The sequence below is a fragment of the Micropterus salmoides genome, unplaced genomic scaffold (assembly GCF_014851395.1).
Source record: "Micropterus salmoides isolate LMB-PRFRI ecotype aquatic unplaced genomic scaffold, ASM1485139v1 Ms_hic_scaffold_2, whole genome shotgun sequence".
Classification (NCBI taxonomy): Eukaryota; Metazoa; Chordata; class Actinopteri; order Centrarchiformes; family Centrarchidae; genus Micropterus; species Micropterus salmoides.
In genome coordinates this window covers 32,425,409-32,450,073 of record NW_024041150.1, presented here as the reverse complement: position 1 = coordinate 32,450,073, position 24,665 = coordinate 32,425,409, and the positions used below count along the sequence as shown (strand labels likewise).

General features: G+C 39.0%; 1 protein-coding gene and 1 long non-coding RNA gene across 2 annotated transcripts in view; both read right to left on the bottom strand.

The window, feature by feature from the left end:
* The window catches only part of LOC119912452, a 52,264-nt gene extending 36,756 nt beyond the window's left edge, over positions 1-15,508 (bottom strand). The window contains exon 1 of the long non-coding RNA XR_005446157.1: positions 15,157-15,508. This is a non-coding gene — a long non-coding RNA (uncharacterized LOC119912452). The remainder of the gene's footprint in view (positions 1-15,156) is intronic.
* Positions 15,509-17,271: 1,763 nt separating this feature from the next.
* On the bottom strand, positions 17,272-23,768 carry cnpy3 (canopy FGF signaling regulator 3). Its single transcript, XM_038731573.1, has 6 exons — positions 23,527-23,768; positions 22,213-22,339; positions 21,303-21,399; positions 20,235-20,357; positions 19,471-19,588; positions 17,272-19,114 (listed from the first exon to the last, which is right to left on the bottom strand). Exons 1-6 carry the CDS (start codon positions 23,630-23,632, stop codon positions 18,810-18,812), a joined length of 876 nt encoding a protein of 291 aa, XP_038587501.1. The 5' UTR covers positions 23,633-23,768; the 3' UTR covers positions 17,272-18,809.
* Positions 23,769-24,665: the final 897 nt, after the last annotated feature.

Below are 24,665 nucleotides of genomic sequence, written 5' to 3'. Positions count from 1 at the left end.
GGTCAGGGGGCTGGAGTGGTTTGGGGGTCCTCCCCCCAGAAAAGTTTATGTTTTCCAATGAAAAATATGTAATTTCACATCATCTTGGGCCATTATTTCCACCATATCTCTGAACAAATAGTTGGAAAAGCTAGAGCAGATAATAAACAAACAACACCCAAAGAACAGTCTACCGGGGAGGAACTACAACCATTAGATTTGGGGAAAGTACTTTGGTTGGTTATGATGCTCTCCACAGTGATTTTATATTTATGGCACAGCATGTTTTGAGCATCACCCCCTAAAACCCTGTTAATATGACCGCAGAATCAATACAGATACGACTCTTCATGTTTGCCTTTTGTGTCTTCATTTTACAGCTCTTAACATTTATTTGTAAAGACATTAATATTAAAAAAATAGGCAAGATGAGAAACCACCTCCATTCTGAGGTGCATTTTATTTGCACAATAAAATCCAAAAAGAAACGTCTCATTAGCTTAAAAGGACTAGTTTGCATCTCTAATTTGCTTTACTTACCTCAGCTTCTTCACAGTCACCACTGTCCTTTCTTTTCCTAACAAACCACATTTTCAGACTCATCTGAAAACTGCAAAATAATTTAGGATGAACCAGTCAGAAGAGGACGGAGCTGTAGGTTACACCAGTTTAGTCTAAGTTTGTACCTGATGTTCTCAACATTGGACAAGTAGGTTGTAATTAAAATACAGCTGCCAGTTACTCTCGGATAAATTGAGCTAATGTTAAGTTACACAGCAGCCGAAAGAAGTAGCCTACTGTAGCTTATAAGTTTTCCTGCTCAGCTGCACAGTCTGAAGGGAAAGGGATATGTTTGCTCGCGTTAACCGTCACTTTCTGCCACGCAGACAATCAAACACTCACTATGCACCTCCCGATTCCTGAGTTACACTCCTCTTATATATAACAGCACCTGTCACGTAGATGTCCTCTGCAGAACGAGGAGAGGAAGCGAGCCAAGCGAGTGTTACCGTGCTCGCATAGTGTGTGAGCGAAAATTAGTAGTGCGTAAATGCGAAGTTGATGTTTCGTCTGCAGACTGCTTTACTCTTGCGCTTCTGTGACCAGAGTGTAATCGCAGCCTTTGCTATTAGAAAATCTCATTTTATCATATCGCGATAATATCACAAATGCTATTAATCGTTCAGCCCTAATGCATATGGGGGAAACACTGGATTCATTGACTAATGGTGCTTTCAGACCAAACGCAAATTTAATCCTTTATTCCTCGCGTGAGTACATTCGCGAGAAGGCGATTAGAACCCGCGAAAATCCGCTCGAGTCGGAAATTTTTCAACTCACGCAAACGCCTTATCACACAATTTCAATACTTTATTCTATGGATATAAAACATTTAAAGATACTCCAAAAAACAAGCGCCGCCCGACAGGAAATCGCGGCACTACGTGTCTTTGCATTGACTTTGTATGTAAACTCACCGCCACGAATGCTTCACAATAATCTTATTAGTTGTCAACTAATAAATTACAGTGGGGTGAACAAGTATTTGATACACTTCTGATTTTGCAGGTTTTCCTACTTACAAAGCATGTAGAGGTCTGTAATTTTTATCGTAGGTACATTTCAACTGTGAGAGACGGAATCTAAAACAAAAATCCAGAAAATCACAATGTATGATTTTTATATAATTAATTTGCATTTTATTGCATGACATAAGTATTTGATACATCAGAAAACCAGAACTTAATATTTGGTACAGAAACCTTTGTTTGTAATTACAGAGATCATACGTTTCCTGTACTTCTTGACCAGGTTTACACACAATGCAGCACGGACTTTGGTCCACTCCTCCATACAGACCTTCTCCAGATCCTTCAGGTTTCGGGGCTTTCGCTGGGCAATACGGACTTTCAGCTCCCTCCAAAGATTTTCTATTGGGTTCAGGTCTGGAGACTGGCTAGGCCACTCCAGGACCTTGAGATGCTTCTGACGGAGCCACTCCTTAGTTGCCCTGGCTGTGTGTTTCGGGTCGCTGTCATGCTGGAAGACCCAGCAACGACCCATCTTCAATACTCTTACTGAGGGAAGGAGGTTGTTGGCCAAGATCTTGCGATACATGGCCCCATCCACCCTCCCCTCAATTCGGTGCAGTCGTCCTGTCCCCTTTGCAGAAAACCTCCATGCTTCACGGTTGGGATGGTGTTCTTGGGGTTGTACTCATCCTTCTTCTTCCTCCAAACACGGCAGAAATGTCAATGTGAGAAAATGGTGTGTTTCCAAAAGTTCAGGATGACGTCCTCATAAGTCTTGTTTTGTCCACAACCCAAAGAGATTCAGTTTACTGTCATAGAGGAGGAAAGAAACTAGAAAATATTCACATTCAAGAAGCTGAAATCAATCAATTAATCAGAATAGTTGGACACGACCACGGCAAAAGATGGACACAATCTGAATCTGTTGTTGACGTGCAAACTGACTAAACGCTGTCTTCACATGTTGTTCCTCGTACCGTGAGCACTATTTCTTTAAGAGGGTAAGAGGACTTTGAGTTGAACTATTTTTGTTTTGAACTGAGTTACCTTTATCAACTGTGTTTTCTGTGTAGTCTCCAACTGAGCTCGTGCCAGACATTTTTTGTTGGACTGTGAAAGAAACTGAGGTGTGAAGTGTAAGGGAGTATTTATGCTGGTAATACACTTGATCAAAAGCAAAACTGATTTGTGTGTGCGGTATTTTATTAAGGTTTACCCCAAACATTATGTGTCTATTTTATCTTTTTTGAGGTTATACGTGTGACACTGCAGTATTACGCACATCCTTGGTGTTGGTGACTGTGTGACGCTTCTTGACAGGTTAACTCTAATTAAAGAAATTGTTTTCCAACAGTTCACTGCCAGATGTTAAAAAAATATGCAAATTTAATTTGAAATGCAATGGATAAGAATATCATCAGGCTGCAGTCTCTGCCTGCTCTCTGTCGGCTCGTGTACACACACAAACACACACACACACACACACACACACACAGAGCGGCAGCAGAGCAAGAGGCTGCGCCGTCGCGGTGGAATACGGTGAAGGTTAAGTTAGCTCCAAACTACTGTAACGTTAGTTGATGACAGCTACGCTCGTCACTGTAAGTATGTGTGATGAAACCTTTGCAAGTAAATAGACAATACTTTATCAATACATCTGTCTGTAAGGTAACGTTAAACATGTAGAAATGGTTAATTTAATCATCTCTGTCCTCAGTATCTCATCCTGTATGTTTTATACAAGCACAGCTAACACTAGCTTGGCATTAGCCAAATGTTAAAAACAAGCTAAATAGAAATCTGTCTGTCTGGAGCACAGACTGGTCTGTAGTCTTAAAAACTCAGCTGCTGGCTGAGACAAACCAGCCGCTCCTCCTTCTACCTGGTAATGTTACCTTATGCCTGCATGTTGGGTCTGGTCTTCTTACCAAATAACAATGACTAAATAATAGTAAAGTATCAATAGTGGTATCGATAAAGAATCAGATCGTTAAGCAGTCTCAATAAGGGTATCAATATCAATAAAAATTAACGATCCCCATCCCTAGTTACATGACAGTTCAATTCATCTTTAGAGCCAATACATTAAAAACTATTAGAAGAGATATTCTGCAACTGAATTAACAAGCAAAACAATAATCAGCAGCACCTTTACAGCATTAAAGCTGGGGTAGGCAGATAATTTAAATTCTTGTGCTGGATACTTTCTAAATCTCAAGAAGCTTTTTGTTTTAGATTCCGTCTATCACAGTTGAAATGTACCTATGATAAAAATTACAGACCTCTACATGCTTTGTAAGTAGGAAAACCTGCAAAATCAGCAGTGTATCAAATACTTGTTCTCCCCACTGTATATGTAGGGCCCTATGATTTCCACCATGTGGAAAACCCTGACGGAATCAAAACATAATTTTTATTATAAAATTATTTAGGTTTTGTTTATGTTCTACCCAACATCTTTCATTTTGTGTTGGTTCATAATGTAAACTAGTATATATGTGTAAAGTATGGTTCACATTTTGTATTACCTTGTCATGTGCAAGTGCCTCATATAAAGACAACTGTAATCGTCGAATATGCAATTTATAAAAGTGGATTTTTGTCTCTAGCATTATACGTGTTTTTCAGATATTCTGTTATCTGCCAGCCAAATTTAAAAGCCAACGAGAGAGGAGGAGGGACTGATACAGACAGATGTTATTCTTTCTAAACGTCACTCACTATTTGATGTCAGATAAAGTTAGTTACTTTGTTGTTGTAAACATTAATGTTGCTGCTCTAGCAACAACATTTAGCTGTATTTAAAATATTAAATTAAAAACAACCAGGCAGTTAATATGTACACTTCAATATATATTTATTTATCGCAAGTGATATATGTCATCTCATATATAACGTTATCGCACATTGAATATTTTCCTAATACCGTGCAGCCCTACCTCATGCCCGTTGGGTCTGGTCTTACCAAATAACCATCACTAAATAATAGTAAAGTATAGATAGTGGTATCGATAAAGAATCGGATCGTTAAGCAGTCTCAATAAGGGTATCAATATCAATAAAAATTAACGATCCCCATCCCTAAGCGTAGGGCTGGGTGATATGGCAAAAAATGTTATCACGATAAAACAAATTCATATCATTTCATATCGTTAATTATCACAATAAATGTCAAATCATTATTTCTTTCAAGTTTAAAGGCTGATTTTTGCTCCTGAGTGAAAGTTGAAGAAACCAGATGGTTAATTGTAGTTTTAACACTTGAACAGTGGATCACTTACAAGTCCCTTTTAATCAACAAGATAAATTCATTAGGAATAGGTATTTAGGTAGGTATTGCATTAAGTGCCAATTAATTTGTGAGTCAAATAAAATAAATCAGTTATTGAACATTTGTTATATTGTTAGAGGAAAATTAAATTGTGATTATTATTGTTTTATTGCCCATCCCTACTGTAGAGTGACGTCAGAGTCACATGAACTCCACAGCTGTCCAGACACATTTCAAAAAGTCCGACTTGTGTCTGAATACATGTGAAATATATCTGAATAAATCTGAACTGGAACAGGTCAGATTCCAGGTGACTTTGGCTGTTGACACTTTTAAAAATTTAAAAATCACATCTGTGTCACATAGGAGCAAATAAAATCAAATTTAAGTCACTTGTTAACCATTGAACTCTGCAATACAAACGGTCCACCAGTGCCTACATAGGTATGTTTTGCTTACTGTGATGTCGTTTTTCTTTCTTTAAATGTTTTATATCCATAGAATAAAGTATTGAAATTGTGTGATAAATAAAAAAACAAAACATGAGTCATGTTTTCTCATAGAACTTTACAAAAATAAACACATACTGATCCAAAAGATTTTGCGGCTAGGAAATAACTCGAGTAGGCACATCGTTTAGTTCGAGAGCTGAGATGGCTCGGTATGGTGTTTGTCCCGCCCCTTCTGCACTGTGATTGGACAGCTGGGCAAAACGTGACAGTGAAAGCGCTGTTTCCCCCCCCCCCACAGTCCCCCAATTTTTCAGCTCTCGGCGACCGGAAATAAACCTTGCGTTTTGTTGGCATTTTTACCATGTTGTAAAAACGCAGCGCTCCCACTGAAATCAATTGAAAAAACGCTTTGGTGGACACAGGCCCTTAGTGTTTCTCTCAATCCCTCTCTGACATTCCTATTAACCTGCTTAGCTGTTCCTCTGGGGCCACTCATCTGGCCATCACATGTCATATAACGTACAACGCGATGACCCGACAGAAGCCTTAGCTTACTGCTGCAAAAAGGCTGAATGCTTCAGCTATTATAGTTTTCATTTTAGATCAATTTAGAAAAGGATCATGCAAACAACGATCTCCCACAAGGCCATCCGTTTTCAAAGGGTTTATGTAACTTTTCACAGAGGGAATGAATTATAGGGACAATTAACCGACTCAGTGTTGAGCCAATAAAATGTCAATAAATTGTAAAAAAAAAAAAATGTTCGGCCACCAGTCCAAAACCCCCAAATATTTAATTTACAGTCACGATGGAGAAATCTATTGTGAAAATTTCTTTTGATTAACATAAATCGAACAACAAATTGTTTCAGAACTAATGACTTTGTTTCCTCTGGTTCAACATGTGCAGTGTTGAACATTATAAAAGAAACTACTTTGTAATACTGAGGTTAAAGTCTCTTGCTTTCTTATGACTATGATGCAAAAATAGTAAACGACACCAATGTGTCCACGGGGAAGAGATGATGGATGGATGGAAGAAAGGATGATTCAAAACAGAGAGAGCGAGATATGGAAGGATGAAGCAATGAGACATGAAGGGAAGTGCGATATGCCATCCTCAGGTCTGCTTTACTATCATTTCACAGCCTAAATGTGCAAAGGTCAGCGGTTATTAATGGCAGGCCCTGAGGAGTGTGTGTGTCTGTGTATGCAAATGTGCGTGAGACAGACAGACAGCAAGTGTGAAGGCTTGCATGTCACACCTTTCTGCTCTAAATGCCATGTAGCCTGCCATTAGTGTCGTTGCTGTATCATCCCCACGGGGCAGGAGGCTCAGGGTGCGTCTGGAAATTTGACCTGACGCTCCCTTTACTGCTTCCATCGACAACATGGGCGGTTTTATTTTTCTGTTGTGAACTAAAGTCTGCTCAGGAGGAGCCGCATGTTGTCTGCTGTCCACCTAGCCTACATTTATCTCTCATGCTTTTCTACAAATTGTAAAACAACTAGCAGCCGCAGTGTTATATTTTTTTTTATATGTTTGTCATGTTTTTTTTGTTTTTTACATCACAGCTTTCTACCATCAACTCTACTAAATAACAAATCAAGCGTCTTATGTTTGCGACATGGCAATAAAACAAAGTTAATGGTAACAATGTTTTTCTGGCCGTTATGTGAACAAGTTGTGTGAAATCTTTCAAAATACTCAAAACTCCACATATACAGGAGGTACGTTAGAATATAACATTCTCCGTCACTGATTGAATCAGAGGGCCGTCATTTTGACAGATTAAGACTAAGGCAGATCTACTGTAAATTTAAGTAACTCACATGCAACACTGTCAGTAACCCCCACCTATAGTAAACCCTCCTGTCCAGGTGTTTTCACACTGGTAGGCTATATCGCTGCGTAGCCTAGCTATCGCAAAATGTCCCTGCAGCTGAGTGTCTGAAGTTTCTTTAGAAAGCCCAATAATTGTATTGTGGTGGATAAATGAGGTGAAAAAAAGAGGGAATGATGCGCTGGAGGGTGAAGGACAAGCATGTAATACTGATAACATTTATCAGGCAGCAGCAGCAGCTAATGTTACAGGGAGGTAAAAATCATTCATCTGCTTTGTTTAATGACATGAAAAGTCTCTCGTCATCTTTTCCCTCTGTGCCTTTATAAATGCTTAATCTGTAAGTTTTGTCTATTAAAATGTTTGAGATCGAGTTGGTTTTGAAAATGAAATACCATTGAATAGAAATACCATTCTCCCTAAAAAATAAAGATTAGTGTAATAACAGATTATCACAAAATTCTTCACAACTCTGTCTGTCAAAAAGATGGACGACAAGAAAGTCTAACGCTTCCTCTCCCAGGACAGATCATTAATACATAAGAAGAAAATAATTATAAAAATCTTTAAAAGGCTTGAGAGGCTGAAAGGAGAACGATTTATTCCCTTTTTAAAACCTAAAACAAAATCAAGAAAAATGACAGCTGTGGATTGTTTCTAATGTAATGTTGGTTAGCTAACGCTAGCCAACTTCCTACTGAATGTAACATTATAAAGCCCTACTGCTTTTGCTTTTTAATGACTGTAACAGTGAACAGAGACCCACCCAGCTGTACAAGAACACTGTTGATCCTTAATATCGTTGTCCTTTGTTTTAATCGTCGGGTGATGCAGTGGTTCACTTTCATTCTGTGATCGGTAGGCTTTAGCTTCTGTCTTCATTTGTTTCACATCAGTTTAGTAATATTTCTCCGAGGAGTGCAGTTATAGACAGTGGCAGCGCCGTGATAAATCCGACAGGTCCGACAGTTTGTCGGACTTAACAACAGTAACTAAGGGGGGCATGGCTTAGCGACGGGAGAGAATGTATCGCCACAGTGAGCTGTTAGATGAAGAACTGCGGACGACTGGCTGCGGGGAACCAGCAAACCTCCATCACGTCGAGACAAACAATTCACTTTACTTTGCTCTGCTGTATAATGGAACACTAGTTGCAGATAAATAGTCACAATTCACATCTCAGCAGCAGTACTCTCACCACTAGTAAAAGAATTAAGTTAATTTAGAGTCACTGACTTTGTAAGTCCAGAATAAACTAGAGCTTCTAACTAGCCAGCACAATGTGAAGTCAAGGGATTGATTATTACTGTCCCTTTTAAACATTGTTAATAAAGTTTTCCTCCAAACAATTTTGCTAATTGGCTGAATTGGATGGTGATCAATCTGTCTGTCCAGGAAATGTTCACGATAAACTTTCTCTCAGTTGAAACGAGAAGCGGGGATGTGTGTCGACAGAAAGTAATTCAAACTTAAAAGCAACTAAATGTCACTTCGTTACGGTCTTTTGCTTCTTCCAAAAGGACAACAAATCTGGCGAAAATGCAGAACGAATGCGATGTAAATGCATGCTGTGCTGCTGCTCCGCTCCACCTGATGTATTTTTGGCTGCGGCCGTGTCCCAGTTGTGTGCAGCTCCTTGGTGTTGGGAGGCAGGTGAAGGGTGTCTGGTGACAAAATGCCTAGTGTGTAGCCTATTTTCCGGGTTTTGACCTTCCCTGAATGTACTGCTGTGAGGAGAACGAAGATGAATTGGAGCGCCCAGGCTATCCACTTGGAGAAAAGAGGAGACTGACTGATGGATTTTAAGTGTTTGTCGAAGTGTTTCTCTTTTTCTATTTGCCTGTTTTTCTGTTTTATTTTTCCTCTCCGTCCCTTTCGGTCTTGTGTGGATCAGAGTAATGGAGTGTTTGAGGTCAACTCCAGGTTCACTGTGGGGTTTTGGATAAACAGCAGTGCAAATTGTCTGTTGTTTAACCTGCACGACATGGAAACACAACACACCACTGCCAAACAAAACAGAGGAAAATGGATTACAGTTAACGCACAAGCAGAGAAAGATTTAATCTTAACCTTTACGGCTCCAGATATGATGGCGTTTGTTTTTCCAGGTCATCAAGGGTTAGAAATCTGCACCTTTTCCTCCACACGCACACACATCTTTTTCTCTTCATCTTCTTACTTCCCTCACTATCCAATGTGCCGAGCTCTCCTGTGTACATGTAATTTCTATCACCTTTAGTTGCTTCTTCCACAGGTTCAGGTCGAATAAGAAGAAGTTTTGTTTTTTGATTGGACTGACCGAGTGTTATATTTTCCACCTGTCTTAAAATATATTCCTAAAAATGTGATTGGATGGATGGGTGGATATATTAACTGTTTTCATTGGACACTCTTACAGGACATTAAAGGGATGCAACTGCATAAATATCTACAGAGCTTTACAGTATTTGGTGGTTTTTGATAGAAAATTGGATCCGATTTAAAGAGCACTAGTCTTCTTATCCAACTTTAGTAACTATTAAATCAATTTGTAGAGGCCATGCCTGTTTCTGCCTTAACAAATGTGGTGTGATTTGGATTTTTTTGCTCCAACTAAATTTCACTACATTAATACATAACCTAAATTAATCATACACTTACCGGCCACTTTATTAGTTATGCCTGTTCAATTTCTTGTTCCATTACATTTACTCATTTTGCTGACGCTTTTATCCAAAGCAACTTACAATTTAATTTAAGCACATTTTTTCACCAGAAGCAGTGTGTTATGTGGTGGATAAATAACATTTCAATAATAAATATTAAATCAATATCAATGAATTTGATGTATCATGCATATAAAAATATTCTAAGGCATCGTTGGACAAACTAGTGAGAGACATTGAGATTTAGAAAGTATCCAGCGCAAGAATTTAAATTAACTGCCTACCCCAGCTTTAATGCTGTAAAGTTGCTGCTGATTATCGTTTTGGTTGTTTATTCAGTTGCAGAATATCTCTTCTAATAGTTTTTAATGTACTGGCTCTACAGATGACTGGAACAGTCATGTAACGATTCATGCAGACAGTTTCGTCCCTCTCCCCTCAATACACGTCACTATGTGTACAGATAATAAGCCTGTAGCATTTTATAGGTGTGTGTGTGTGTGTGTGTGTGTATATTTTACTAGTTTGTGTGCCCTTGTTCCATGGGACAGAAAATCATTTCAGACGGCATGTGAGAGACAGAAGAAGCAGTGAGCTTGTATATTACACACACACACACACACACACACACACACACACGGACAGTGTTGTGGGCGGTTGGTGATTGAACAAAGAGAAACGGTCTCCTCTAATCTGGAGAAAATGAAACAGACGTTTGAATGGAAATATTGATTCTTCCTCCCATTTCAATCTTCATCTGGTATTATCTGTCCCACCAATGTGTGTGTGTGTGTGTGTGTGTGTGTGTGTGTGTGTGTGTGTGTGTGTGTGCGCGCACGCCCATGCACACGCTTGTGTACACACATTACTTTCTGTCCACATGAGAACCCAGTGTCCTCACAGGGATGGAAAACGATGAAGATATGCAACATATGAGGCCACCGAGGGGTCTCCATTGGTAACATAAATGTGTGTGGACGTGTGTGTGCACGTGTGTGTGCGTGTGATTGTCCACACTTGGTACATCCCATTTCCACCGTCCACTGTGTCCAAATAAACTGTAAACCCTGGACTGGCTGATAAAGACTGAGTGTGAGTGTGTGTGTGTGTGTCTCACAATATTTGTCCAGTGTTATTGGAGCTCCGAGGCCACAGAGTCTTCTATAAACACCCAGCTGTGAATTATTCAACAAACACCCTTCTCTTTCTCTCTCACACACACACACGCACACACTTATATTCAAACACAATATATATTTTAAAGATGGACAGATGATATTCAAGTCATGAACACACACGAGTGTCAAGAGATAACCAGTGTCTCAGACCAAACATTAAAAACACACACACACACACAAATCTACAAGTGTGTAGATTTGAGTCTTGAATAGAGAAGAAGAAAACGGCTGATGGATGGAACTTAGTTTGGAAACACACACACACACACACACACACACACACACACACACACACACACACACAGAGGCCATTTCATTTTGTCTCAGCTTAAGTGGATTTAGCTGCTGGTCAGTTCAGTGGAAGGTGAAACAAAATCTGCTGCTACATTCAGTGACAGGGTGACACCTACAGTTTGATACGAGGTACTGCTGCGTGGACTCCCCGGGCTGTTCAGATTGTCAAAGTGTGTGTGTGCGCATCTCAAGAGGAGGTGGAAATGATAATTCATGCTTTTATCTCATCCCGTCTCAATTACTGTAACTCCCACTCACCTGCCTGAGTAAAACATCCCTGGATCATTTACAAGAGGTCAAACTGCAGCTGCTGCCACTAAGCTTTTGACCGGGTCCTCCAAAAGAGGCCTTATCTTACTGCGATTGATTGATTTCTCTTCACCAGCGACCCATCAAATTCATATTCTAATTCAAGGTTCTTGTAGGCACTTACATTGAGCTCTACAGGGTCAGGCCCACATTAGAGCTCCACCAGCAGGTCTCTAAATTCCCCTGATCAGGGTTTGGTTGTTCCTTAGTCCAGGCTAAACTTTGGAGCTTTTTTCACCTAATTTTCTAGTAATTTTTATTTATTTTTATATGTTTTATTCTTCTTAAAATTTCCATGAAATCAAAAGTGACTTTGTTTTTATATGCAGAAATCGTACATCGAAGACGTTGATTTGTAGGTATTCTTCATAGTAAAGCACTTTGTGACTTTCTGCCTACCTTTTTCTTTTCTGTTAAAGTGTGCACTCAAAGTATTATTCCAAGGGAATTTGGGGGTGCAAACATTTTGTCATTGAACATATTAGGACAGTAGGATTATTTTCATTGTGGATTATATGATTGTATGATATGGGGATTTCTTATAACTCAAAATTTAAGAAACCAAACTACAACATCAAAAAAAAAAAATCACAACATTGATACAGTAAGTCAAACAACATATGTAACGCCACCAATGGCAAAGCAAAATATCATGAGGGTGAATTCAATAATGCATCAAATCAACATTGGGTGACCAATACAGTGAATGACTATTTTCCCAGGTCCCAGGGTTCATCGAATCCATTATTAAAGTCTTGGAGAATTGATGCTGCCCTCTCCATTGTCAGCAAGTCCAAGAAGCCCATCAACATTTTGATAAACTGGGCAATTAGACTATGAAGTGTCAGAAAATCGTGAGTAACAGTCCATAGGACTGCACAATTAATCAAATATTGATCGCGATTACAATTTTAGCTTCCCACAATTAAATGAACACGATCAACGGCAATTTTGCCGTTTAAAATGCGTGCTCCACTCATGGAATCAATCAAGCGCTTCCTCAACTTACAGCCAAGGGGGGCAATTTGGTTGCATGTGCACCCTCCTGCTGCTACAGTCAAGAGTAGACAGCGGCCCTTCTAGTCAATACTTGGGAGTCCATCAGACGCAGCGCGTGCCAGAAGCAGCTCTCAGCTCCGCGAAGAATACAAAAGTCTATTTTTGACGGAAGCTGTGCCAAGCTGCACAGAGCACATCAAACTGGGCAGGAAGTCAGACACAGAACGGCACAGAGAATCCAGTCAATTTTCAAAATAAAACACCCTACATACTTCCGATCATAAATTAACTACAACACAGTTAAAACAGACAAAAAAGAACCATTTATCTACATTGCCTACTTAATCATAGAAGAAGCACAAGAAACAAGCTACGATTACCAAATCAACAAAATCTAAACATGTCAGCAAAATCAGACAGGCAAAAGGCTCTGATTCTGAAATGCTCCCTGTTGGATACGCAGCCATTCAGACAACCGAACAAAACCAGATTGCAGAGAGCCATTGCTGGTCAGCAGAGTAGAAGCACAAAAAGGACAAAATATCAACAAGCCAACAATGTGCTCAGCTCCTGAAATGCGTCTGAGACGCTCCCAGTGGAAGCTAACGCTGTGCAGAGGACAGGACAAAAACGTGGCGCAGCAGTAGCCGGACTCAGTGCACTTTCCAGGTGAAATGTTATTTATATTTTGCTTCTAGGAGATGATGCACTTTAAGGACCAGGCTTATTTTGATGATTAGCAGAAATGCCGATGTGAAAACAGTTGCCTGTTTATTTAAATTTGAAAGTGCAATAAAAATGTGTTGTCCCTAAAATTGGCCATAATTGTGCAGCCCTAACAGTCCATCACAATTTCCCAAAGCCTACTGTGACATCTTAAAAAAACATTTTCTGCCAGAAAATTTTGAATTTACAGTGACAGAAAACAACAACCAACACTTTAAGTGATTAGCTGAGTATCATAATAGTTGCTGATTCATTTTCTAGTTAATTTAAGTCATTTTTGCCCGTTTTCAGTGATACACAGCCTGGTACTTACTAATAATCACATACACTATACATATCTAGCCACATATAGCCACAACAGCAGCAACATTAAACCAAGATACATAGGCATCAAAAGATGAGCAGCAAAAAATTTAAATCAATGAACAAGCCTACCAGAAACTAAATATGAGGCGGACTGAACTGCGACCCCAAGAGGGTCCCTAAAGATATAATATGATGTTTAAATACAATATATATAAAACTATACTCCTACTTGAACAAACCACAACACTGAAACAGAGTTATCACAGAGGGCTCTCCAAAAGAAAAGGACACGAGGGAGGATCAAGCATTTGTTGCAAAACTCCCAAAAGATAAGTCCCATTAAGGAGGAGAGAAGAAGAGGAGGTTAATATGTGAAGGAGGAAGAGAGAAAGTGCAGCAACATGCCAGCCTGGTTCACTGTGTGGTTCATGTCAGGAAAGCATATAGTAAAAAGGTAAATGACTGCAGCAATCAATAACCAACCCTTATTACCAACACTACAAATTAGGGAAAAGGTGAGGAGACAGGAGGGAGGTCCCATGCCTGGTTTGCCCTCCGGCCGCCACTAAATCCACCCCTGATAACAGCATGACTGCCTGGCACAGCGGCCACATAACAACAAGCTGACACATATGGCAGATACAGCAACATCAATAACACAGAAACTTCTGCACAAACCTAAACAAGAACCCTGAAGTCCACCAGGGCTGCAGCTAATGATTTTTTTTTTTTTTTTATCAATTTACCTGTTTATTCAATTCGATTGAATGAAAAAAATTAAAAACATCTTTGTTAGATGTCTATATAAATAAGCCCATCACAATTTCTCTGAGTCCAAGATGTGATCTTCAACTGCATTTTCTGTGTGACTGACCAGCCAAAACACAAAAATATTCAATGACATTAACATAAAAACATAAGAAAGGCAGCGAATCATCAAATTTGAGAAGCAGAAAATGTTTGGCATGCGAGCTTGATAAATACTTTGAACCATGGCAACAGCTACTGATTACTTTTCTGTTCATCAATTAATTGATAAACCAACTAATCGCAGCGGTGTAACTAGTACATTTACACAAGTACTGGACTTGAGTACAATTTTGAGGTACATGTATTTACTTGGTTATTTCCATTCCATTATTATGCTTCTTTATATTTCTGCTCCATTACATTTTTAAGGAAAATATTGTAATTATTAAGTGTCAGCTCTGTCAGTTACTTTGCAGGATCAGATGTTAATACAAAATATTAATAAACTGATGTATTATGATATAGTGTTGTAGATTAAGCTACCAATGAGTTGATAAAGTAGCTGAAATTCGCGTTAATGTTACTTTTACCGGCTGCAACATTTAGTTTGGTTTGATTACATATTAAAGCATCAATAGTTATAATCCTGTAATATAACATGCATGTTACGAAAAATCAACCATTTGGCATTTATGAGTACTTTTGTACTTAAATTACTTTTGATGATGTCACTTTTATTAACTGCAGGTTTATTATGTTTTAACCTTTACTCAAGTACAAGATCTGAACACTTTTTTCACTGATATGGCGGATAGTTTCTGCCCTAATGTCTATAACGAACACATCCCCCAAAATATCATAACTAGCTTACCTTTGATGACTGGATGAGCCTTTAGGACACCATTCATCTCAGGAAAAACGGTCCAGTACTTCAACAAGAGATGGAAAGTCCCTCTTCTGTGACCTCCACTGTAACGTTAGGTGCTGGCAGGTTATTTTAGGGCTAAATAATTGGCAGCCATGTTTGTCCACGTTAGCTAAGCTAGCTACTTCGGAACAAAAGCGCGGGAGCAGCTATCTTTGAGTATATCACAGCAGAATTTGAACTCTTCATTTTCTTCCCTTGCGACAAGCTTAATAAAACGTCTGCCATATGAACAGAGCTCCGTTAAAAGTAGCTAAGATAGCTTTAAGCTGCCATTCATTCCCCTCTTCGCAAGTGAGCGATGAGTGACTGCTGACCTTTGACCCTTCGCTAAGCCACGCCCCCTTAGAGACGGTTCCTATGCCCGCGTGAAAGAGCTGTTGAATTTAACGTTTTCTTCTTCTTCGGTTTTTAGAGCCAGTTTTCAACCGAATAGCGGCATTAATGCTTTGTTTGAAAACAATACTATTTTTTCTATCCAATCTAACTTCAAAACTAAAAAACTGTAATTAATTAATAAATTTTTAATAAGTTTATAAATTCTTCCCCACCCCTCATCTCAATCTCTAATCTAGCCTACTCAATTTGGGCACTGAGAGGCCCTGAAAGCCTCTCTCAACAGCCGCCTGCACTTCCTCTTCTGTAATTCCCTCGATATCCAAAACTTTCTCGCAGCATCAACAATTATTTCTGTTCAGATTTCCTTTCCGCCTTAGCTGCACAGTTATTCACCATGGCCACAAATGCTAATGAACAATATTCATTGTGCTTCCCACCTGTTTTGATCTCTCTTACTTCTTGAGTCTTTCCTATCTGCTTACTCGGCCTATCCCTCTCTTGAACCTGATCATTATGACTTTTATCTCTTCCTTTTTCTTTGGAGGGTCTGCTTGCCTTGCATCCAACTGATTACACTTGGGTTCCTGCCAAGCTTTGCTAGAATAGCACAATTATGCAGTTCAGCTTTTCAACTTAATATTTCCAATACCAGCTACAATGACGACTGTCCCTGGCAGATTTTATCTGTAGCCAGCTAGAAAGCACAAATAAAATGTTTTGACTAGCCCCCAACCTAACCCTGTAAAACTATTTGAAAGGTTTTATGTTGTTTATTCATTTTAAGTTGAGTTTAGTTCCATATTTTATTTGCCTAGATGGATGAAATCATTCTAGCTGGGAAGCGATTAGCTTAGCTTAACACAGCATAAAGATTGGAAGCAGGGGAGAAAGTTTGTTTCTAACCCAAGTTCAACAATACACACCCCTACCCCTCAATTATTTACTTGTGGTATCTTGTTTTAATAACACACATAAACAAAAGTTTTTAGAGGAGTTAAATGAACTACCTTTTTTTGGCAAGCCACAGCTGGGTGCAGTGACTTCCCCAGCTGTCTTGGCCTCATCGTGAGCAGTAAAGATGCTGCGGCGAAGCTGTGCAGATGTAAATTCTTCTCTAAGGTATTATAAACCCTATCATTTTCAAGAAATACCACTGACAGCATGGCTGCAGCGATAGCTACGGCCCTAACTGGTATTCATTCATTCAGCCTGTTGCGATGAGTATTCTGGCCTGCAAAGCAGGGGGTGTAAAATAACAGAAAGTACTACATTTTTATCAATAAAAGCTTCTCCCTGGAAGTAGAAATATGTTTTTTCTTCTTCTGTTACTCCTTCAGCAATGGACATATTGTAATATCTAACTGAACAACAATTTCATCTGTGCTATCATAACTTGAACTTAAGGCATAAAATCAAGCTGCACAATAATTAAAAGGAATAAAATCTCCTTTTATATTGAAACTGTTATCACTGTTATAAATGAACTGTGTTGACAGAGCAAGTCTAAAGCTCTGCCTCCCTCTAGTGGTCTCAAGTGTAAATTTCACACAGAACGATTGCAATTAACCGCTGGACAATTTACTGTTAATGTATTGTCTTGATTATGTAGCTGTTATGAAGCACTCTTTTTAGACTGTAGTGATGTTGTGACAGGCTTCTTGATAACACCCCATTTTAAGTTTACACTGAAAACCAGGACCTGATCAATTCATTTACAATGTGTTTACAGAGTTTTCAAACCTGTGTTTATTGATCCACTCATGTGCTTGCTCATGGTAAAAGCAACTCCAATACAACACAGTCAGCATTTTAATACAGAATAAAAATCTGCACGCGCACGCACACGCCCACACACAGACGCCCACACACGCGCAAACACACGCCCACACACACACACCTCCCCCCTTCATCTTGGGAATCAACAAACACACACAGAGACACACTCTTAAATAGCAGCTTTTGTACAGCACACACAAGAAGCAACAAAACAATAAATGACAAATTAAAGAAACACATATCACTGACATTTAGGAAAAAAAAAAAAAAAAAAAGTACCTCATGTTGTATTTACTCATTAAAGGGGAATTTCAACGAATCTGAGACTTTAAGGATATTAAATAATAATCTGGCCTGCATTACTTGAGATGGTTACAAAGGTCAGATCTGGTTGTCACTTTCCTCTACTGATATAAAACAGTGTGAAATACGGAAATATAAAAAAAAAAATTAAAAAAAGAAATGCAATTCTGTATCATGATCAATGAATGGTTTATATACAGGTAGAGTGCTGACGGATAAGTTACCCTTCTCAGGAAACACAATCCGAAGATCGTAAAGTCCCAGTTTTCAGATGGAATATATAAGTAAATACAAGATTTTTTTTATAAAAACAGAAAATTCACATTATGAGGAGACACAGCATAAATCCCACTGCAAATCTACATCTACATTCAACGGAGAGAGTAGGAAAGAAAACTAAACATCCTTTTAGATCTGGAGCTCTGACGGTCAAGTTCAAAATCATTGAAGTACACAGGTTCCAGTGTTTGCGTTGCTGCAACTAATGATGCATTTAATTACTTTTGGATTAATTGATGGATTTTTGTTGATAAAATGGCAAAAAAAAAAAAATTAAAAAATTCCCTTCGCAAGTTTTGTCATTTAAACCAGAGAAATACAGCAACGCATCACATTTGGCAACAGAACAAACATCTTAAATGATTAATCCACATTGTTGCCGATTAGTTTTGTTGACTGAATTATAGGCATATCCTTCCTGCACAACTGTTCTGTTTATTTTTTTAATTGATTCTAATAAATAAAAAAAACATCTGTGTAGCGCTGTTAACGAGCAGTCAGATTGTCGTGTTTCTTGCCCTGTGAATTTAATTTCTGTGAGGTCAACATGCTCCCAGATCTCAGCAATTATAACGCAACATAACCAATATAAACGAAGGGTATGAAAATAACACCCAAGCTGTAATATAAACTGGTATTAACTCTGAAGCGAAGATTAAAGTTATTAAGGGTGCCTGCAAGTTCCACCAAGATGAATCTTAATTTTCAAAAACCCATGGCCATTTACAAATGCGACGAATATTAAAAACCGTGTACCAGTACGAGATCTGATCAGGAAATGCACGGATTTGAGCCTCAGTGTTGACAACAGTTGAAGACGTTTAAAGAAGCTGCAGACTGCGTTTACTAAGAGTTTACTTTCATTAAGGAGGGCTCATCCAGGTCCAGACAGGAACCAGGGCTCACAGCTCCATCTTCTGCCCGGACAGAGGCATCTGTGGCTGGACCTCCTCGTCCGACGTCATCCCTCCGTCCATCTTCTCCACCGGGGCCTTGCTCTTTTTCTTCTTCTTCACCTTCTTCTCCTTCTTCTTCTTGGTCGCCTTCTCTCCCTCGGAGCTGCCGTCCCCTCGCACTTCTCCCTCCTCACTCTTGCCCTTTCCCTTCTTCACTCCAGTCTTCTTTGTCTTCTTCTTCTTCTTCTTGTCCTCCGCAATGGCCGCCTGGTCTCCCTTCTTCCTCTTGGTCCAATCCTCGCTCAGGCAGGCTGGACAGAAATTTTTTTTTAAAAAAATGGAGAAAGGGAAGAGAGAAATGGTGAAATAAGAAAATAGAGGAAAGATTAGAATAAAGGAGGGAAGAATGAAGTGTAGAAAGACAGGAAGGATTAAGTCAAAAGGTGGAAGGAAGAATAACAGAGGCCAGAGAAGGGTAGAACAACAGCAAATATATAAACAAAAGGAAAAGAGAAATTGAGATAAAAAGGAATAGAAGGAAAGGGGCAAAGGAAAAAGAGAAAAATATAAATAGAGAAGAAGTTGATAAAGGGGGAGGAAAAGATGGAGGGCGACAGATTAACAGGAAACTACATGGAAAAATAAATATGATCTGTATTTGTGTTACCTTTGTCCTGTCCTTTGAGGACGTGTTTCTCACACAAATAAGTGGTCAGGTCTTCCTCCTGACTTCCTTTGTACCAGTCCTCAATCACCTCCTCGTACTGCTCTATCAACACATCACACTGACACACAATATATAAGAGGGGTGATCAATTCTTAGATGCAAATTACAAAGTCTATGGCAACTTTTTACTGCCAAGGATTTGCGTCCGTACTCCATCGGTGAGAGCCAGGCAAACGTTTTTCCCCCTTGCGTGTTGTCTGCAATGCTGGGCTATGCGCCGGCAAATGTAACCTTCCAGCTGACTCGCCACACCACTTCCATTTATTTTATTAATAAAAGATATTGGAAGTAAATTAATTTTGGATCATTACAAATACTTTGCTTTAAAAAGTACCAAATAGTCACACAGTGAGATAAAAGAAATCCTGAAAAAAACCCAGATGCATCAATAATTGTTTTATCATCGCATCGCAGCCCTCTGAAGCACAATCGGATCCAACACCATAAAACTATGCTTTTTTACATAACAGTTCACATATGCACAAATTGATTTTTTTAACAGATGTACAAAAGAAAAATGATTAAAGCTGAGATTTGTGTTTTTTAGTTTCTTTACATATATTATATACATATGATACATACAGATTTTCTTTGTAACTGCGCGTTTTCAGACTGATTTTCAAATTCAAAGATGGAAAATAAAAGGGATGCGCTCTCAGGACAAACTCACTTTGACTTGAAAATCAGAGGATGTGAAAAAGTACCTGTTTTTTAAGGTCGGCCACTTCTGCTGACGTCTCGTTCCACAGCTCGTAGGGAATATCCATCACCACATTCACTCCTTTATTCACCAAACCATGAAGGGTGGAGAAGGTCTCCGACATGCCCTGCAGACGGGCAGAGATGTTAACAGCGCTGTCACAAAAAACACAACGTTCCCAAATGCTTTCACCACATTAACTGCAAAAGTCAATCATTTCCAAACTGTTTTTACGTGGCGCTTTGTTGAGTTTCAGTCAGCTGCCTCACTGACTTGTGTTGTGATACAAGTTAGTTTACTGTGGAGACAAAGCTGCAGCAACAACGCTTTAAAGAAGGCGGCAAATAGGTGAAAAGAATTTAAATTCTGCAGACAAAGAAAGAAGAAGTGCTACAAAGCTGTGCAGGTGCACTGTACAGTGGAGCAGAGTGGTTTTGCAGGTGTCTTTAGAAACTGCTCCTTAAACAACTTTCTTTGTCGGTCTGAAACATTTCAGAGGAACAAAACAGAGCTGATGGGAATGAACGGAAACAATGAAGATGCTGGGTGGGAAACCAAAACAAGCAATAGAATATAAAGAGGATCAGAATTTGTTTGGTGATTTGATGCATTGCAATAAACATAATACATATAAAGAAAGAAATATACGGCACTTTGTGCAGTGATAAGGGAGATATTTACAGCACTGTGAAAATAAGTGTTAGGCCAGGGCAGGGTAGAAAAAATGCTGTAAAGAAAGAATGCTTTCAAAAATAGACATGTTAATAGAATATTTTCAATCAATTAACAAAACGCAGTGAGTGAACACAAATCTAAAATCATTGCACTCAAAACAGCCTCAGCACTGTACATCAGAGATTAACAATGCAGCGTTATCATTTTGGGATGATGTTAGAAAGGACGGTCATCGTTCATGTGTTTTATAGAAACATTCATTTAAAATGCGCACTGCACACATCTGTTAAAATAACTTTTCTCAAGACTTAACATCAAACTGAAGCAACACAACATGAAGACAAAACACACACACACACACACACACACACACACACACACACACACTCTAACTGACCTTGGCAAAGCGGTTACTACCAGTTCTCTCTTTGTGCAGATTGTACTCTAACAGCCTCTGACACACATTTTCTACAACCTCGATGAATCTGAGGTCTCTGTAGGGAGGGGGGAGGAGAGAGAGAGATGTCAGGTTATCTGCAGCTTTCAGATTCAAAGCTTTTTTAATTTTTGACCACAATATGTTTGGATATTTCCGGTTTTGTCAGGGAACAGAACTCCAGTCAGCGTTGTGTTTATATTTGACTTTCCAGATGTGGACGATGGGATATTCACAAGGTGCAGTCCTTTTATTTCAGAGCTGCTTCTGCTGTTGAGTTGACCGACACGACATGTTGTTGTTTTTCAAACTGTTTCAGTCCACAAGGTCTGTGACGACCTCGTGGACTCTGAGCAGCACCTCAGTAGTTTCCATCTGCGTCTCGAAGGGCTGAAGCAGTCAGTGCGAGCTCGGTTAACGTGATGCTGTTCTAGTGAAAGTGGTTTTGTTGGGTGATGCCCGACCAAGTGGCGCTCACTTTTTCGGGGAGTGAGTCACTGTACTGGAGTTTAAAGACTTTTTCAGGCTCAAAGAGAAACACTTTCAACTCTTCCAGGCGGAGCTCTGTTATCACTCATCCACCACCCTAACCAGTTCAGCAGCTTCCCCGTTCTATAATAAGTCCCTCCACAGGAACTGAGACCTGACCAAGTTCCTGTCCCCTGCTGCTTCTGTGTGTGTGTGTGTGTGTTCGTGTGTGTCAGAAAGATCCGGAAACATCTCAGCAGACCATGTCCTTCCACAGACAGCATGGTGGCAGGTTTAGTTTCTTCTCTGTAACTAAAATAAAACTATTTTTTGTTTGACATTTCATGCAGAATCATCAGAAAATGAAAAGACTTAACACATAACATACACCACACACACTTACGACTTGACATATTTGATTGGCGCCGTCCCCTTGCTGTCTATGAAGCCATAGTTCGTGTCGATGACTTCCTTGGTCTTCCCCGTCTCGTCGAACGCCGACTTCATCTCGATGCTGACAAACTTACACACTGGAGAGGGAGACGGAGAGTTTACTTCTGTCCTCAGCATAAATATTTCCTTAATGAGAACTGACTCTTTACAGTTGTCTTAAATGTTCAGTGACCCTGCAGGTTCCTATTAAATTTATATCTCCATCTCTTATATCTCCATCTCTTATATATATATATATATATATATCTCATATATATATATCTCTCATATATATATATATATATATATATATATATATATATATATATATATATATATATATATATATATATATATATATATATATATATATTATATCTCTCATATATATATATATATATATATATATATATATATATATATATATATATATATATATATATATATATATATATATATATATATATATATAGATAGATAGCTAGCTACAGATGTACTGGCATATATGTAGGACAGTAGAGTACAGAAATGTCAAAATTATATAAGATTATTTAGAAATCACTGTTCCATAATCAATGTAAGCTGTAAAACGTCCCACTCCGTACTTTGGTCAAAGTTATTTAATACACAAATTAAAGGGATCCTCAACAAAAATGTGTGTTTATGTTTATATTAAAAGATACTTGTTTATAGTTTTTGGCCTCAAAAATCAGTATCAGTCGGGCGCTGGTTTTTACTGTTACTTCTATTTAAATTACCATCATTACGATTGTTAAACTTTGCATTATTCATATACACATATATGAATTTTGACATTGCATTCGTCAAACTAATACTCTAATAAACAATAATGGCAAAATGTAGTCTTCACCAATTGAGTAAGTTGCCCTTTTTTGTTGCGTGTAACATAATTATTATTAAGTTATTATTGATATTGGTTAAACTATTTGTAAGACATGGTAACAGGTGCATCATAAATTTTTTCATTTTCCAGAGTCAATCTAGCAGGCAATCTGAACACACAATTAATCGTAGCTCTACTCAAAACAACTAAATATGACCTGAATATCATTTGGTCTTAAGTTGTTTTGAGGATGTTGTTGATGTTTGATTAAGCAGATTGTGTTTAGCAGACATATCCTAACAAACCTCAGGCCATTTTCTCAGTGTGAGCCACCAGACAGTGAAATTACAGTGACTTTATCTATTTCTCATGCTGCTGCGCACCCCTGGAGGCCCTCGGACCAGGTTTTGGGGAACCATGCGCCGCTAACAGGCAGTTTACCTTCACATTTGTTCGGAAGATGAACCCACTCATCGTCCCCTCCAGTCTTAGCTGCTCCGACCGACGCAATTATCAAGAAAAACCACAAGTACGCCGCTGAAATCATATCGTCGGCTGTGACTCGCTCTTCATCTACCTATAAAAGTCGTTTCGTGTACTTAAAAAGCCGACAAAGGACCGTTAAACGTCGGTTTCCACATCCTCCTCTGGTTCATCGCAGCTGTGAAATCTGAACATAAGCTCTTCCGCTTTGGGGCTGCGCTCCGGGCCAATCACAGAGGAGCAGCTGGACCAATGAGAGGCAGAGCCAGAGAGATGGAAACACGTCAGAGGCGTCACTCTGTGCCTATTTCACGATACAACCAAACAGGAAGTGTTATTGTGGGAGAATGTTGTATTTTGCTTTTATAGAAGTCAAAGTAAAGAAAAGATCTACTTCATTATAAATTTAATAATTCTTTTGGCAAAATTTCACATTCATAAATGTAAATTCAGAGCAAAAAAACAAATTTTGTACTTTTTCTCCATGATGTTGTACATGATATTAATCTGATTTCTGGCAACAACAAAAAGGCAGTTAAAACCGTGAACGTATGGGCTGTGTCCAAAATCACCCACTACTCACTATATAGTGAGCTCACCATTTTGTAGTGCTGTCCGAATGTATAGTGATAATTATTATACTCTATATAGTCCACTCAATGTATCCCAGAATGCATTTTGAAAAGTAGTGTACAACCAATGGTCACTAACCAAGCTGTATATACCATCATGCACTGCACTGATAGGAAAAAAATGACTGTCCGACGGCAATGACGTAATTAACGGCGCCAAAATAACGATCGGAGTAGTACGGTGGCTCCGAGGGCTCAGTGAGGAATATTTTTTTGAGGACTACTTTTGCGTTCCCTCGCAATATGTTTTGTGTTCCCTCGCAATACCTTGCCGTAGCAGCATGAACATTTAGCCTATAGGCTAGTGAGTGGACAGGATTGCATAATGTGAGATATGTAGCCTCCATATGAAGTCTGACATGTAGGAAACAGCGTCCATCCACTTTGACTGTTTCAGCACCAAGCATCACCAATAAACACAGAATCCGCTTCCTCTCATCTTGGCGGAGACTTGCGCTCTGACAG

Bases quoted from the DNA above. Each gene is read 5' to 3' on its own strand.
- cnpy3 (XM_038731573.1), bottom strand. From the start codon at position 23,632: ATGATTTCAGCGGCGTACTTGTGGTTTTTCTTGATAATTGCGTCGGTC. The intron at 21,400-22,212 runs GTAAGTGTGTGT...CCCTCCCTACAG, and splicing joins CCAATCAAATATGTCAAGTC to AGACCTCAGATTCATCGAGG. The intron at 19,115-19,470 runs GTAACACAAATA...ATTTCTGTCCAG, and splicing joins CCTCAAAGGACAGGACAAAG to CCTGCCTGAGCGAGGATTGG.